General features: G+C 42.3%; 1 protein-coding gene across 1 annotated transcript in view; it reads right to left on the minus strand.

Annotated features, from left to right (window-relative positions):
* neo1a (neogenin 1a) overlaps positions 1-17,803 on the minus strand; it is a 148,851-nt gene that overhangs the window by 43,572 nt on the left and 87,476 nt on the right. Inside the window, exon 5 of the mRNA XM_079339546.1 lies at positions 8,941-9,077. Within this exon, the coding sequence (XP_079195672.1) occupies positions 8,941-9,077 (137 nt within the window). The remainder of the gene's footprint in view (positions 1-8,940; positions 9,078-17,803) is intronic.

Consider the following 17,803-nt stretch of genomic DNA (forward strand, 5'->3'; position numbering starts at 1 on the left):
CGTGCCTCCCCTTCAACTGCCAAACTGCCAGTTCAGGGAGGGTGGAAAGGAAAACAAACATCATCTAACCACAGCTTATCCAATTATCTAATGCACCATCCACACGACTGTGACCCTTTCAATGGATGGTAACACTTTGAATATTTGATACAAGGTTCAGCAACCTCTGCTCTTATTTACCAAGGGTGAAAAGCAGCACCTTGTCTGGTACCAGAGTGCTCTGTTAGCATGCTGTACTAGCTAAGGCAAGGACTTGCAGATCTCCTCTGGTTCTGTAATGAGGGCCAGAGAGAAGTTATTTGATCTGCTGGGGCGATGCAGCGCCTCATCAATCTGTCCTGGAACAAGGTCAGAGGGAGCACACAGCCCAGGCCTCGTCCTCTCTCTATAATTGGACTGTATGTGTATGTGAGGAGAGACAGGGTAAGACAGTCTGTGCATGTTTGTGTGTGTGTTTGTGTGTGTGTGTGTGTGTGTGTGTGTGTGTGTGTGTGTGTGTGTGTGTGTGTGTGTGTGTGTGTGTGTGTGTGTGTGTGTGTGTGTGTGTGTGTGTGTGCGTGTGTGTGTGTGTGTGTGTGTGTGAGAGAGAGAGAGAACAAGTGCCTTTGCTGCCTCTGTGCATTCTCTGATAAACGGCGACCCCACTGACCACAGTTTAAATGACTGCATTGTTAGAGTGTCGCAGTGTGTCAAGCTGCGCCATCAGCCTTGTGGGCTTTGTGATAGCTTGTTATTAGCATCTATTCACATGGCCTGATTGAATATTAGAAGCAGAGGGAGGATAAGGTCCTTTTCTGGCTTTATTCAGCCGAGTAGCAGGCTGCGAGGTCAAGTCCCCCTCATCTGCTTGATGTATCTGTGGCTAATTTACCCTAACAAGAATTTTCTGTTTAATAAATTAGGCTTCAAGTCTGTTGGGAACTGCTGTTACTACCAGCAGGAAAATTCCCTGTTACAGTTTTTTTTTGTCTTTATCTAATTAAGGCTGCTTAAGAGACTGCTCACCCTTAACATATTTCTGCACCAATAAAAGACTAAAAACACCAAGAGGAAGTAAAAGCAGGACACAGTGTGAACTATGATATGTTTGTTTGTATTAAAAATGCACTTTGCCCATCTGTTTACCATTCCAATGCTTTACAGAGCAATAGAGCAAAGAGGTCAGATGCTCCCCCCCACGTGGAAGCTGCGCACGTCAGAAAATTGCTGTCCCTGCATCCTCGTCTAAAAACAAAGGCAGCAACTGGGTGCTTTCACCAATTTTGTCTCAATTCATGTTTTTGACCTTTAACGTACTATTTTATTTTTAAAATGATACGCAGCAGGACTGCCACATGTTTTCTTACTTCTCATAACAGACATGTCGACATCCAGTCATGAAAACAAGATAATTGCGGGGAATTGTCAATAGAGGCAATCACGCATTCAGTTTTTGCAGCAACAACAGGTGTCATCATGTTAACTATCCATTCATGCACCTGTTTCAAAACAATGTTTAAAAATCACACAACCATTTTTGCCAAACAGTTTTGAAAATATGTACTGTAGATCATACTGTACAGCAAATGTGCTGTAAAAATAGAAACGTGGGTCTTAATTATGGGATGCAGGTCACTCACAAGTCTCTTCCTGTTCACTTTGACCAAAGAAAATCTAGATAATCAATCTCCATATCAATCCTCAATAAACAAACTGAACAGTGTAAATGTATCCTGGTTCCTTTACTTGATTTAAACAAAAGTCTACAGTACATCTTGTTTTCTGTGACTTCCAAGTCATCTAACACCACATTGTAGCAGAAAACAGTCAAATACTGAACAACCAGATGGCAGCTCAGAACACTGAAACCTCCTCTCTCCTCTTGCTTAATGAGCTTCTAGGCTTTCCTACGAGTTACTGTGGCGTTTATTGACCATTGAGACAAAGGTTGGAAATGAAGATGGTGAAGCTTGAAGACTAGATCACTATGTGGTTGTCAATACAGCCATCACCCTGCTCTGTGTCTTCAGTGTGGGTGTGTTTCTGCCCGTGTGTGTGTGTGTGAGTGTTCCCTGCAGAGCGATGTGTGAGCTGTGAATAATGTGTTTCACAGTGTGGCGTCCCCTGGATATTCCCCTCCAGTAGCTGTGCAGCAGAGGCAGGTGGAATCCTTGGTTTACTTTGGTGTGTCAGGGACACCAGGCAGTGAGTCACACTGTGTGTGTGTTTGTGTGTGTGTGTGTGTGTGTGTGTGTGTGTGTGTGTGTGTGTGTGTGTGTGCGTGTGGATGCTTGAGCCATGTGTGAAAATGAATTATTAAAAAACATGTCTGGATACAGGTGCCCCCCCCATTATTACTGGTGCTGTACATAATTGTCCTTCCCTGCTGGAATACATGTATGGGTGGATTTTGTTTGCATAATGTAAGTGTGTGCACGTGTGCGTGTGTGTGTGTGTGTGTGCGTATGTGTGTGTTATGTGGCCATGTTGTCTTATTCTGTGCATGTCCATTGCTTTTTGTGTTGGTTTACTAATAAGATTGCAATGTGTTTTTGTCAGTCAATACTAAATGTGTGTGTGTGCATGAGTGTATGTGCGTGTGGGTGTGCGTGTGTACAGAGCCCCTGGTGAGGCTTGCAGGTGACAGGTTTTTGATGGCGGCTGGTACCATGCAGCGCTCCTTATCTCTCATCCTCTCTCTCACTTTCACCATCAGTCTCCTATATTTCCCCCCTGACTTTTAATCTTCCTATAACTCCCTGTCTATCTCTCCATCTCCAGCCTCCCTCCATCAAGGCAGACATTTTCAGTTCAGACATTCGGAACCTATTGGAATGAGCAATGAGTAGAAACGCCTAAATACATAGCATTAAGGCTTGGGCTGTGTGGCTATAGTAGGCTTTCAGGAGCCAGCAGAGGGTGACTTGTGAGGAGGGGAGGGGGGGTGACTCTGTATGCGACTAGTCTAGTTACCTTCATTAATAGGCTGTTTGCAGCATCAATCATTCATATGCAAAGGGGAACCATGTCTCAATTGCTAAATAATTCAGCTCTGGGGTCAACTAACACAGCAATAAAGTTACTGTGAATATATTCAACTTCTTTCTCATAAACAAATAGTTCATAAACTAAACTGATGGTGTTTTAACTGATGGCTGTGAAGAAAAGAAATGCTCATAGTGTTCTGCATTTTGGCGTTATTGTGGGACGAGTGAACGATGTCATGTGCACCTTTTCATTCAAGACGAACCCGTCTGCCTCTAAATTATAATCAGGAAACAAAAATAATTAAGCGTACAATAGCCAAGAAAAGGAACCTTTAAAATGTAATAAAGTATGAAAAGGATATTAAATGTTTATCAAAATGTAGTGACTTACATTTTGTTAGGAAGTGAATTCAATATACAGTATATAAGGAGTATAAAAGAAGACTCCATGGGGCTTAATGGACAGTTGTCCAGGGCTATCACACTCTGCTAAGCTTTTGCAGCCACCACCCTGCCGTGCAGGCCTTACCCACATTTGGATATTCTTGAACCAGTAATTGACAAAGAAGACGATGAGTAATCAATCCAAATCCAGGACTAAATACTTCCTTTCCTTCAAACAATATGCACGACATAGACACAGACATGTTTGCCTACAGTGGAGGGTTCACAGAGACACAGACGTCCAACTCCACAAGCTGGAGCGTCTCCAAACAGGCTGGAGTTGCAGAGGAACCCAAACACCACTCTATGAACAAAGAGACAAAACAACAACAAAAGAAGGACAGATAAAAGGAAGGGAGAGAAATACAGTTTAAGGAGGGGCAGTAGCTGAAAGAAGTCCGATGCCAGTTCCTCGAGGGCTGGTATTATCTCTGTAGCCTGTGGCTTAGTAAAAGAAGCTTTAATGCAGACTTACACCGACTCCAGTGAACTCCTAAAAGAGGGCCAGGAAAAGGTCACGTGTATGTCTTACTGTGAGCTTGTTAAAACAAAACCCCAAAGGCCTCCTAAAGGGATTCTGGGCAGATTACTTTACTTAAAGCTTCACTGGCAGGGAAGAATAAACTGAACAGAGACGTACTGAGGGGGAAATGTCAAGCCTCTGTCTATTGGCACTGATAAATACGGTGAAATATGCAAAAAGTGGATATTTGGACATACATTCCTAAACATTTATGCTCCAGCTGCCATCTATTAAAGTCTGATGTAAGACTGTTGAAGCTTCAGGATCCAAACATGAAGATGTTTTCCTACTCAGTTTGCTTGGCAGGGATCCAGTTAGCTCCATGAAGTTCAACAATAGCTCCCGGGCAGTCAGGGGTTTACTCGGAGGGCAAGTGAATCCTGGACAGCACTAATTACCCGTCCTGCTTTTCCAAAGATAACAACTTCACTCTTAATCTTGGCCAAAACTAACAGCTTCAGCGGTAAGGAGAGGGATGGCTTAGTGGCTGCTTTCATCGAGGAGAGCATCAGGTCCTGTTCGAGGCAACGCACCAGGGAGGGAATTCAAGCTCTCAGTGTTTTTATGCTGCTTCTAAAATTACTCGACATGAGAGGGGGGAAAAAAAGAGGCCTGAAATTGTCCATGAAATGCAGAAACAAAACTCACGTCATGGTTTAGTTTCGACACAGGGAGAGTTCAAAGCTCTTCTTTAAAGCAGTGTCAACAATACAGAGACATTTGCTGCAGAGTTTCTCTAAATGATATCCACTCCTCTCTCTCTCTTTGTAAATATGCACGATCAGACATCAATGAAAAAACCTACAATTAGCCGTGAGCCTAAATAACATGCTGTACATTATGTTAAACTTCATTTAGATAGCAAAGACAGGCTCCTCAAATATCTTCTGGAGGTGTCCTGATCTATGAAAGTCTGAAGACTGAATATGAGCAACTCTTGCAAACTGATTACTGTACATACTTGGCACATTCTACAAGAGCATCATTTGTTTTAACTTGAGAGGAGGAAACAAAATCAATCACAAGAATCTACATTTCCGGCGGAGTTGCACCAAACTAGGAGTTTGTGTTTCAGTGTTTTTTAATGCATCCCCAGGATCAAAGAGGTGTGCATCTCAGTTTTTACATTTTGACAGGATGAGTAACGCCAGTCAGATGCTGCTGCCCACTCAAACAGCTGATAAAGAGCTGGTCCAGGCTCCCCTTCAGCAGAGGATGCAGCATGGGACAAACTCAAACAACAGCCAGAGCAGACAGACTGGCTGTAAACAGCACAGAGGCACACGGTACATGCATGTTCCTGGAGTCATGCAGATGTGGTTCTATCTGTGATACACAGCTGCATATGAACACAAGAAGAGGGTGTAGACAGAAACCAAGCAGAGACATCTCTCCCACTGATTGAGATAACACCCTGTGTGGAAAGCGGGTAAAGTTGCACCCCTGTGTGTGTGTGTGTTGCTCCTTATCAGATTATTGTTCTTTTAATAAATATATGGGAAGTTCATCTTTTTTGGGCGCTATAAAAAACTTCTGTGACACTGCAGGGAAGGTTGTAAAAACAGACTGAAATACTCACCAGATCTTATCAAATGTGTGATTTTTCCACACATCATTTACGACTACTATTCCTGTCCTGAGCTGGAAAATATACCTTCATCAGTCTAGAACAAATAAAAAACCAAACCAGAAAAGAGAATACCAGACATGCTTGACTTTTTGTTGTGTATGCACACACACAAACACGTTTATATATATATATATATATATATATATATATATATAAACACACATACACACCTTGGTGGAATAACGCCAGCTACAGAAGGTACGTGGATGCAATATGCAATCGATTCATTTCTTTTTTCCCTATAAGGACTAAAGAAGCAGATGGAGCTCGGGTGGAGCAGATATTCAGCCTTTCTAAAGGGATCTTACGTCTATTTTTTACCCATGTCTATAACGAGGTAGAAAACACTCCTGCTGTCTGTGGTTATAAACCTCCCGAGCACATAGAAAGGGCTTGAAACTTTTACAGGGGAGCTGGGATTTCCTGCACAGAGCGCAGCACATGGAAAGAACAATTAAGTTGATGACATGATAGCATGAGGCCATGATAAATGAGCGCCACTGACTCAGAGCCCTATAAAACAGGAAACATACATACGTTTGTGGAGACTATTTCTGTCCTGCAACCGTACACACACACACACGCGCACGCACACGCACACGCACACACACACACACACACACACACACACACACACACACACACACACACACACACACACACACACACACACACACACACACACACACGCACACAGGGCAGGACTGGGTGGTGCCCCTGTCACACAAGACCATAATCAAAAGCTGCTGCCTCCACTGGCCTCATTTATCCTGTTTGCCAGCTCTAATAGAGGGTGAGATGTCACAGAAAAGTCCCAGTGAACATAGCAAGCAAACACACACACACACACACACACACACACGGTCACACAAAGACACACTGTGCTCCTAAAGTCGATGTCAGGGGAGGGCTGAGCTGAACCTTACAGTTCATTTAGAGCCTAAAAAGCTGCTCAGAGTTGAGTTGGAATGAAACAGGTATGCTGTTCGCTGTGACACCAGATTGTGCTCCAGTCTGCACAAAAACACACTAATCCTTTTTTATGCCACTGTGGCTTTAAATATCAAATTAAAAGATGGAGCACATACGGCTCTGAGATAACTAATGTTTTACAGCTGCTGACGTTATCGCTTCTAAAGCCGATTTCACATCGCAACCAAGTACTCTTCTTTTTTCCAGGCGTTTTGTGCTGAAATAGAAGTTTTCTATCAAGTACATAAAAATCACAGTGTTTGGATATTTGGAGTCAGTTTCACTTGTGGAAGAAGAGGTGCAGAGGGATAGCTTGCTGACACTCAAGTCACTGATTTAATTTTCATATTTCATTCTCTTTTATCGGTGCAGTGAGAATTAATCATTCATGAATTTATTGCACTTTGAATGGCCTTGTTGAAATGTGCTATATTAAAAAAGTTGACTTGACTTAATGCAAGACATTTTTTATTTTCCCCGAAGCCTGTTCACTATAAAAAAGATGTGTCATAACAGCAGTGCAATAAAACCATTTGCTCCCAGATGAAGTGTTGGTGATTTCATTCTTTTAGTGACACTTGAAGAGCGGCTTTGATGAGTATCAGGGATAAATCCATGACTGGGATAATAGAGAGAATAAAATGTTCATATCCCTGGTGCTTACAGGTGTGCAGGGTGACTGAGTATTTGACCTTGTGTGGCATCATTCCGTATGCATGGGCGTGTTAGTGTTTGCGCACGCACCTGCTGCTACGGCCTTGTACCTCTCCCTCTAAAATAAGCACCAGCTGCATCTTAAACTCTGCAGCAATCTCCAGGCGAGACCTAACAATGTCTCACCCCATCGAATCCCCGGCTGACTCTCTGCATCTTTTCCTAAACACAAACTGTCCAGCGGTTATGAAAAGCCACTCGCCGTAAACACACAATCTCTCCTTGTTACTGCGGAGAAAAGAGGCCCTGAGGTGTTTTCTAAGGAGTCAGTCAGAGGAAAAATTGTTTTGTTGTAAGTATAGATCCAAACCACATAGACTTGTATGAATGTCTTTCACAGGAGTAACGACTTCTTGAGGGAAATTGACCTTTCAAGTGTCATTTCTGTTGTCAAGGGGGGAAATCAATGCCACAATCTGGTTTCTTTATAAATCTGGATGAAGTAAATACAATTAGGCTCGTGAGTCTATAGCATGGGATCTAATCAAAGTGATTTATCGCATTACAATGACTGATGTCTTTCAAACATATTCCCCCACAGACTCCACACATTGGAGGTGCAGACTGGCGAGGGTCGGGTCAGGGACACGAGGGATTTCAGGGAGAATTTGGCGAACAGACTTGAAGAAAACGAGTGAAGTCAGACGTCCTCCTGTGACCTGATGTGATTTTCCATTACTGTCTCTTTTAATCACAGTGAGCCATGGGAAATGATGGAAGGTTGGTGTGTGTGGGGGGGGGACGACGACAGATGAAGGGATTTGGGGAGAAAGGAACGGAGTCATTGTATGATGTGGCTGTGTGCGAGATGCAGTGAACCAGGGAATGAGCCTCAGGGTGTTTCCCCGATTCCGCAGCTATTTCACACCAAATCCGGTTGACTTGCTGCACCTGGAAAAGGATACTATCACACCTACACACGAGTGTTCCTGTGTTTTTCTCACCGGCAGATAAAATAGGACAGCAATAATCACAATGCATTTACTGCACGAGTGTCTGATGTGTGAATATCCTGATTACCAGTAGATGATACACTGTTAAGTGTTCTGTTGTCCAACACATTACATATGTTATTTTAATGCTTGTCTTTGTCCTGACAGCACTATGTGCAGCTCAGAACTTCAAGTTAAACCATTGTGAGGTGAAGTTTGAGGACATAGCAGATACAAACAGGAACAAACGCCCACTTATAGTGAATACATTACTCACTGTCAACACCGCTCATACATCGATATGTCAATAAATACACACTTTATAAATATCTCAACAAGGAAGGGTTACCCGTCCCTTGTTTGTATGCAGGAGACACACCTTGCTCATTTCATTTTGTGATTAATTGTTATATCCTTTATTTCAACTTAGGCTGTTTCCTTAAGGCATTTAATAAGCTCCTTTACAAACATTATCCGGTGAAATGAGACTGTTTTAAAGATCAAAGAACAGTCTTTGAGTCTAGCTGGATCTGCAGTGACTCAGCACTCTTCAAACGCCCTTTCTCAATTCACCATTTGTCTTTATGTTCGACCGTGAAGTCACCGCACCTTCCATACTCACAAATATTAATACCATGGTAAGAAATGGCTGGTTGGTTATTGTGAATATCACACTGAAATGTTCGGCTGCCGTAAACTTGCCATTCTGCACGACTGGTCCTTGAAAACAAATGAAAGTGAGTGTATTGTTATGGGTACCTTGTATAATCAGCTGTGCCTGGGCTTCAATGCTTGCGTTTCCATTTTCAGCCATGCAGGTATAGACGCCGGCGTCTTCCTCAGTGAGATTGAAGATCTGGACACTTCCTCCTCCCAGCAGCTCAACTCGACCCTCACTGCAGATAGAAGCAAACAAAGATCAGGGCAAGGAAGACAGAAAATGTTTAAGATCATTTTTTACAAAAACAGTATCAACAGCCTTTGGGGATTTTCAACTCAAGATGCAGCCAGCATCACTTCAAGTCGACCTGAGGTCGGAGATTAGGCAGCTTTAAATGGAACTCAATCTTCACTTTCTTCTTTCAACCAGACGTTTAAAATATAGAAGAGAGATAACAGACAGTTTTAGGATGCGGCCCCCGGAGCTCCATGTTCCCCTACTGACCTCAAGTTGACTCCACATCTCTTCCTTTCCTCCTCCACTCTGTCACCTTTTTCCCACTCTATGAATGAATAAATGATGCTACAAGCACACTCAAGAGAACAGAAAAAATAAAATTCCAGTTCTGCTTAATTCATATTTTATATATTCATTTGCAGACAGCATGACAACTCAAGATGCACTGAACAAAATGAAGAGTATTTAAGACCCCCAAAAAAGAGTTACTTACTTTTTGTAAAAAAAAATTTAAAAAAAGCATTTATAAGGTCGAGCTACAGCCTGTGCTTTTCACACTGTCACTTCTGCAGAGCATCAACGAATGTTTTACATTTTCTTTGATCAGCTGTTAATTATCTGAAGTGACAGGCGACCTCACATGAAGGGGAAGTGATTCGGACTCAGACAATAAATGTTTGTTTTTTATTCAGACGTGATGGAGGTGAATCCTTTCTGTCAAATCACTGATAGGTATCCAAAACAAAATGATCACATCTTCATGCCCCACCTCGACACATTTGTTTCCTTTTCTACGACAGACGTGATGTAAAGTCTGTTTTGTGCTCAAAACTTTCTGCTTAAACACTTTAACTTTGCAGTTAAGTCATTTAAGGAAACTGATGTTTTCACGTCTATAATATACATCAATATTTACATATCCTAAGACTCGAGGCAGGACAAAGTGGATGCTCAATGAACACTGAATAATAACTCTATTAGAATAACATGAGTTACACGCCTCTCAGGCGAAGTCATTTTGAATATTTGTTATTCCGAGCCATTTACGCCTATTCCAGAAAGATAAACACTCATCTATTTGTATAGCCCCTCATTGAACCAGTGACCTGCCTCCATTTTATTCAGCCCTAACTTTGATTTTCCCAAAGGGCCCAGGGGAAGCAGTCTGTGGCCCAGCTCGGGCTTGATTCAACAAGCAGTGGAGCATGGGAGAGGAGGACTCTGAGAGCAGAGAAAACAGAAATCAATAGCTCACAGAGAGTGGACTCTGCATTTAGAAAGAGAGAAACAGAGAGGCAGGAAAAAAGGAGAAGCAGGAAGATAAAAATCCAAAGAGGGCCACAGCGAGTAAGATGCAGCCGGGGAGAATAGGATCAGTGTTTAATAGCTTTTGCACAGAGGAGAGAGGGAACATGCAGAGGCGAAGTGTGAACTTGGTAAGGAAAACAACCCTATGCTACAAGGATATTTACTTTTAAATAAACTGCTGACTAGTTAGGGTTAACACGTACTCCCCGTTTGCCTTTGCCTCTCTACTTGAGGTTTTGGCAGCATCAGCCTCAGAGACCATCTGTCTGTCTGTCTGTGCTGGAGAGGAGCACTCGAGTGGCACTCGACCTGCTGTCACCAAAATGACATCAATGCCGCTCGCGAATTGTAGGGATGAAATGGACTATTAGCTGCAGCATCGAACACAATCACATACAAGTATGACAGTCAGTTTTAAAGTTCAGCTCCGTGTGAGGGAGCACGATGATGATGTCTCATAACAGAGTGAAACTGAAAATGTTGAAAACGAAGACACGTGGTGGAAGATTATACGTAATATAACTGCAAAAACGAATCAGTGCTTTAAAGAATTTCTTTGAGTCTTCTTCACCGACGTAGCAAAATGTGCCACTCCATCACTTTTTTAAATAGCATGTGATTGAAACAAAGCCTTAAACCCTTTATCGCACGGTTCTGTTAAATACTTGATTCTGATTCGCGGGTTTCAGCACAGCTACGGTCTGCTGAAGTCCAGGTGGTTGCTACATGCTAGTGATGTGCCTCTGATCCGGTGAGCCAGAATCAGAGCCGAGGTCGGGCCCAAAAAGTCCAGCACAATCCGACCTGAGCCCAAAGTCTGGCCTCAGGTTCCAAAGGGCTCAGCTCGGGTTGCAGACCTCTAAAACCAATACAAGCTCAAAGTTTATCAGGAGCTTCCACCTCGCTCATAAAAGTTGATTTGCAGAAGAGGAACTGATCTTTTCTTGGTTTTTTTTATTGTTTCATTGAATTTCTAATTCAAATGCTTCACACCAAATAACCAACAAACTAATTCCTCTTACGTGTTAACCTACTAAGCAATAAACTTTAGACAGAAAACCTGTAATTACTGTTACAGTTTGAAATCAGGTTTATGAAGTCAGGTCAAAAGGAGCCATTTTGACAAGTTAACGCTGACAGGAAACACAAGGTAATCCCAGATCACTACATCGGTCTAAAGATGTATCAAACAGCAGCAGCTGCTCACTCTGACAGCCGGAGAACGAAAAACACCGAAAAGACACTGTACTCAGCATCAGCCTGACAGAAAACATCGTGGGCCTTTAAGGTGGGAATAAAGGTGTGACACAAAGAAGGCAGCTGCTTTTCTTTCGCTCCCAAGACGACAGAACATAACACAAAACCACTGAAAATGTCAAAAGGTCTTGCTGTACATTGACTGCTTCGGCCTGCACATTAGAGCGAGTCGAGTCTCAGTCTGCGAGGAGGCTCTGCACGCCAAATCCTTGTTTGAATGAAACGGTTTTAAATTCCTCTGAAAGACGTCGCTCAGTTCATTGTGCCAAGCATTCCTGCAGCTAGTCTCACCAGGACGACCATTCAGAGTCTTGGCCTTTAGTGACACGGCGTCAGAAAGGCCACTGACAGCTTCCTCTTGTACTTGAAAGCAGGAACATACAAAGAATATCCAACCACCGGGCTATTTCTCATTCTGTTTACAGCAAGTCAATCTCAGCTCTGACTGTGGCAGTGTCAGTGCTGTGCGGAAGAAGAAAAGTGTTACTTTTATTGACCATGAGGGAGCTGAATGGGCTGACACACCTTACACTATTGTAAGGGGGGCTTGCTACTCTTCATGTTGTGCTTAAAAAATAAACACACAGTCCAGCAGCAGGAGAGATGTTACTCAGTGAGGCTTTTATTAAAGCTGCATTATTGACTATGTTTGTTTAACTCACTGTTGTTCACTCTCTTATTGTACTATTGAGAGAAACAGGAAGTACTCACCTGTCCATACCTTTTAAGCAATATAAGATATGAAGCTAAATGTGGCCATTACTTTAGAAGCGATGGTTTTAACAGGACTTGCCAATTCTATTAGGCTTTGTTATGTTGTTGATGTTTGTCCTTATTTGAAGCAATACATGTTGACATTAGTTGAATTGTGGAGTTCAGTGTTTGGATGTAACACTTAGGCTCAAACAGCTTTATTTATGCCAGAGGGAACTTCAGTTTTCACTGATCTGTAGCATTACTACCTCCGGGGTTATGTGTAGTGTCGGGCATAAGAGTTTCATTTAAAGTGATTACATGGATTCATCCACATGATGCTTCTTTAAACTTTTGTCCTTGACTGACTTTATAATGATGATGTGAATGTATTGCAGGTCAGGTCGATCATGGTGGCTGCTAGCCAAAGAGCTACATGCAAAGGAAGGAATAAGGATGAGGCCTAAAAAAAAGGAGGCCAAACATTACTACAGAAATGGAAAAATGGTGAGAACATTGTTTTCCTTCAAAGATTTGTGAACATTGTTGTCTGGTCTGTCTTTATGCAAGCTGCAAAATGTTTTCAACCATCAATCAGTCAATCAATCAATAATTCAATCAATCTGTATCAGTGAAGTTCAAATTCATAAAACTCTTATCTCAAGACACTAAACAAGAAGCAGGTAAAGACCTCACTCTTGGTTATGTTGTTTACAAAGACACGAACATTGATCCATCATGAGCCCTAAGCAACATTTAGTAAAGTTACAGTGGTAAGGAAAAACTGCCTTTAAGAGCAGAACCAGACTCATCTGCTCAGACTGAGCTGAGGAAAGTAAGACAGAGAGAGACGCAGGAAGAAGAAGGAGAATAATGTTACAGCAGCGACTGTGTTGATGATGAAACCACAGAAATGTCTCAATTTGTTGGCGCATCAAATAAAGAAGCACAGCAAACAGGAACATGTGAATAGAACTATTCTAAATGAGATACTGATATTGTTATCAGGGTTTTTGTTATCTGATAACATGCAGTAAAGGTACTACTGTAGTATACTACTGCTTCCATCAGCACTGAAAAACAACACAAATAATGGTGTGGGGATAAAGAACAGAAGATGGCCAGAGTTCAGTTTTTGTGATACCAGCAATCTTTTTTTCTAACCAATATTGTGTCTCTTATAGATAACTACAGTCTTGGTAGTGAATTCAGTGACTAAATGATTAACTCCACGTTTTTTTTTTTATGGTAACAGGAAGTACTGACAAAAATTCCAAAATTTAAGAAGCACAAAGAAAAGCATCAGTATCCTCAACCTTTCAAAATATTTCCAGATTTAACTTTTAACACCTGTAGCATTGTCTATCAGTGTTAAATGCTGCAAAAGAAGAACTTCCTTCTCCTCCTTTGATCCTCTTTTGTGTGTAACTTGTCGAGGAAAGGTGTTGAGAACTTCCTGTCAACACGTCTCAAGCACCGTCTTGTCCCCTGTTCTGTGATTCAGCTTTGAAGGCAGCGGCAGCCACAGAAACTTCAGAGAAGAGCTTCGAGGGAAAGAACACATTTGGTATGTGTGAGCGCTGACTCAACCGTCCGTAACACAGACTGGTGGCAAGGTCAGTACACCTGGGCAAGGGGGATCCTCAGATCACTGAAGAACTGTAGCTGTGTGTGCATGCGTGTGTGTGTGTGTTGACGGAGGCTGTGGAGTTGTACTGTCACAGAACAATCAGGGCTGCTGTGACAGTGGTCGGGCATGGGTCAGGTGATCTGCAGCACAAGGGAGAGGTAGGTGGAAACAACTGTCACAACAACAAAGGGGGATTTATTATTAATGGACAGAGTGGAAATCTCCAAACTTTTCTTCCTCTGCCATCTCCATCTTCTTATTTTTCGCTCTGTGGAATAAATTTCTACTCGCTCTCCCTCTCGCCGTGACTTCCACTCGCCCACCGTCTTAACCCCTCTTTCTCTGTCATCCGCCATGAATGTCAACGATTGTGCTGTAGGAGATGTTGCGCTTCCAATGTGAACGCAAATTGAACTCTCTCTCTCTCGCTTTGGACCACAACAAAATCCTAACAGCTCTGTGAATTTGATTCATGTTCAAGGTGGGTAGAAAGCGGTGGGGTTTCATCTTTAGAGCGAAGCCGGGCACACGGAGGATTGGAAGGATTTTTCACGCTCCAAAACCCTTTTGTTCTCTTCCTCTACCTGTTATAGATATGCGCGAAGGTACATGGGGAAACGTGAGGGGAAGAAGGAGAGAAGGTGGAAGTCAAACTAGAAGTGGGAATAAATAGTTGAATATTTGGAATGTATTAGAGAAACAACCAACAGGATAGTAAAGTGCTTCTTAGGCCATGAGAACATTTTGTTTCCTCTGGCTAATAATGGAAACCTTCGCAGCCCCACGAGACAAAAACAACTCTTGCATACCTGATTCTATTCTGTTTTTTTGTTTTTTTTTTACCCTAACAAGGTCCCCGAGAATAAACTGCTCATTTAATAAGTGCATATTACAATGCAGCCTGCTGCCCATAACCCGCATAATATACTTTAAGAGGGCTCTGGTGGGCCCTCTGGGGCCCTGGATGCCAGAAGAACCCACACGTCTACAGACTCCAGTACTACACGGCATTATAAAGCCTTTAAATAGAATATATAACGACATAATGTCTGCTGAAGAGCCATATTAAGGCTCTGCAGGTGAGTGGTTTCATGTTGTGAAAGACAATGTGCAGGTCCAGACTATTGCTTCAAATGAAGGTGCTGCACAGTGTTAGCTTTTAAAAAGGTAAAATACCAGAAGTCATGTTTCTGCTACATTTGGTAGAAAAATGCAACTGGCAGTATATTTAAAAATGTATACTCATGTTTCCTCCCATTTTCATTTCCTACCTGACAACAGAGGCTGCATTATGATGACCCCAACGTAAAGAAAAACAATAGATACAGTGAAAAAGAGAGAGAAAGAAGAGCCGGTGAGATGCTGCATTCTTCAGACTGATCAACAACCTAAAAGAAAGAGCTCTGCTGCCAGAACATTTCTTAACTCAGACTAATGTATACTACAGCCAAACATTTCCATGAACCTAACCTTGTCTGCTACTGACATTCATCAGTTTGGAAATGTTTGTTGCCAAGCTCTGTTCTTCCACAGAGGAAGAACAGAGCAACCTTTCAAAATAAGGGAAAGGTGGAAATGTTTCCAGTCATGCTTACTTTGATCTTCAAGGTATTAACTTAATTGACAACAACCCTTCTTAATCACCGCGATTGACGAACTGAAAGTGCAGCAGTGTGTGTATCTGTAGTCTCTGCCTTTGGTTGAATTCTCTATTTGCTTTGTAAGCATCGTCTGTGAGCTGTGGGTTCAATAACAGCATGCCAGGAGTGAGGACAGGACTCTATGAAAAAGTGTTAACCACATGCATTATAGAAGCTCGGCTCTTTAAGAACACTACTGGTGTTTGTGAGGCCGGGATGTTGTGTTAACCCAACAGACCCAACTACGGCGGATGGTGGTGGATTTATTCTTACATGTTTACACCTCAATCAGCCCATAGCTGGCCAAGGTGTTCTGAGCATGTTCAGTGCCCTTTGCAGGCCTTGACCTGAAGTTGAACAGCATAAATGGATGAAAGAAAGCTGGGAAGAAAACAAGACATCAACATGAAAGGTGCTGTAGAGCAAAGTCCACGCATTTGTAGATACAGAAATACATCCCAGAGATACTCGTGCAGCTCCACGAATGTGTGGACAGACGAGGAGCCACAGATTATGTGTGAAGTGTACATTACAGTAGGACAATTAAATGACATAATATAGCTATAAATGTTGCTTAACTTTACTGTGCATGTAAACATACTGTGGTGAAGGAAGAATATCTAAATAAGTGTGTCAGTAAAATTCTTATTTATTCTTGGCAACAAAAGTCACTCAAGACATTCTGTTCTTTGATCTGAGAGACGTTCATACTCGTCAGCTGAATCCACTTCTCTCCAATGACTCGTGTTACAGCTTTTAAAGCTATTATTTCAGCATGAGGCGGACATTTGCCATTGACCGCAATAAAAACAGAAGTGAGAAAAGGGTCACGTCCGAATGACAGGCCACTAACATTAACAGTTTGTATCTCTGACAGGTTCAAAGGTTTCGCTGCAATACCCGTGTTTTTATTGCAGTGTCCATTGTCTGTTCTGTTTGAAATCAACGTTTGTAGAGCACAATGGTCCAGAATGTTTCTAAATTGGTTTGGAACGTGAAACTGAAAATTAAAAAATCAATGGCAGCAGTTGATGGCGTGGCTGATAACAATGTGACTGCTCTTAAAAGGATGTAGAGAACAACGCAGGTCAAAGGTCTGAGTGTCACTTTGTGACTTCACTCAAAACAGAGACAATTATGGATGATTGCATCTGAAGGATTCTTAGCTTGGATGGAAATCTTAATGGAAGTGGTATTTGCTCAGCTATGCTGCCTTTTAAAGACTGGTTGAAACAATCTTTGTGCTTGTGCAAGACTCAGTCTTTAAACTGTTCCTTTGCTGCTGTTTTTTTGGTACTCATCTTTAGGCCCTGTATCCACCGAGCGTTCGTCTCGGGCCAAAAAGTGTTGGCTGTTCGCTCCGGAGCGCTTGGATGAAGAGCATCAGAACAAAAGGGCTGCATGTCATGCCTGTCTCTATGACAACAGCCGCTGTATGACCGACACTGCCTGGTTGCTTTTAACTGTAGGTTTTATATTTGAGAGCGTCATAGTGAAGGTTTTGTAGGGTAGTGCTGTACGTTCTTTGGACCCTTCCATGGTGCTCGACTATTATCCTGAACAGGCTTTTGTGCTCTTCATAATACATCAATTCATTTTTCATCAAAACTGAAACCAAAAGGACGGGAATTACAATAAAGAGACCCCAACAGATTCATGTAATGAATCTATTTACAAGCCATTTCTAACTGGCTTTCTGGCTGTATGGTGGCTCACTAACACTGTGTGCCTTTCCATATACTGTATGTGTGGATCTGTATGTGCGTATCTGTATGTGTGGAAGTAAATGTGTGTGTTTAGGGTATATTTTCTTCAACATAAAGCCGTCAAGGGAATAAAATAATGCCTTTGTCTTCTTCTGGCAGACATACTGCATGTAAGGGAGGTCCAATAAAAGTCCTATTGCAAACAAATTTTCCACAGCGTGCTTCTCTGTTCATACCCAAGTAAATGCAATATACACAATCATATTTAAATGAAGGCGAGTAGACAAGGAGTGGAGGAGACGGATGGCTCGGGGGGCTTTGGAAGGGGGGTTGATTTACATGCTCTGTCAATTCCCTGTTGCTGGCCAGCATGAATTATTCATCAATTTTATTGACTGCTGGGGAATTCTATTAGCTGATAGAGTGATACTGGCAAGAACAAAAGATGACTGTCCTTTTCACGAGTGTCATCAGGGCTCGCCATAGGTCC

This window comes from Symphodus melops (genome assembly GCF_947650265.1).
Source record: "Symphodus melops genome assembly, chromosome: 3".
Taxonomy (NCBI): domain Eukaryota; kingdom Metazoa; phylum Chordata; class Actinopteri; order Labriformes; family Labridae; genus Symphodus; species Symphodus melops.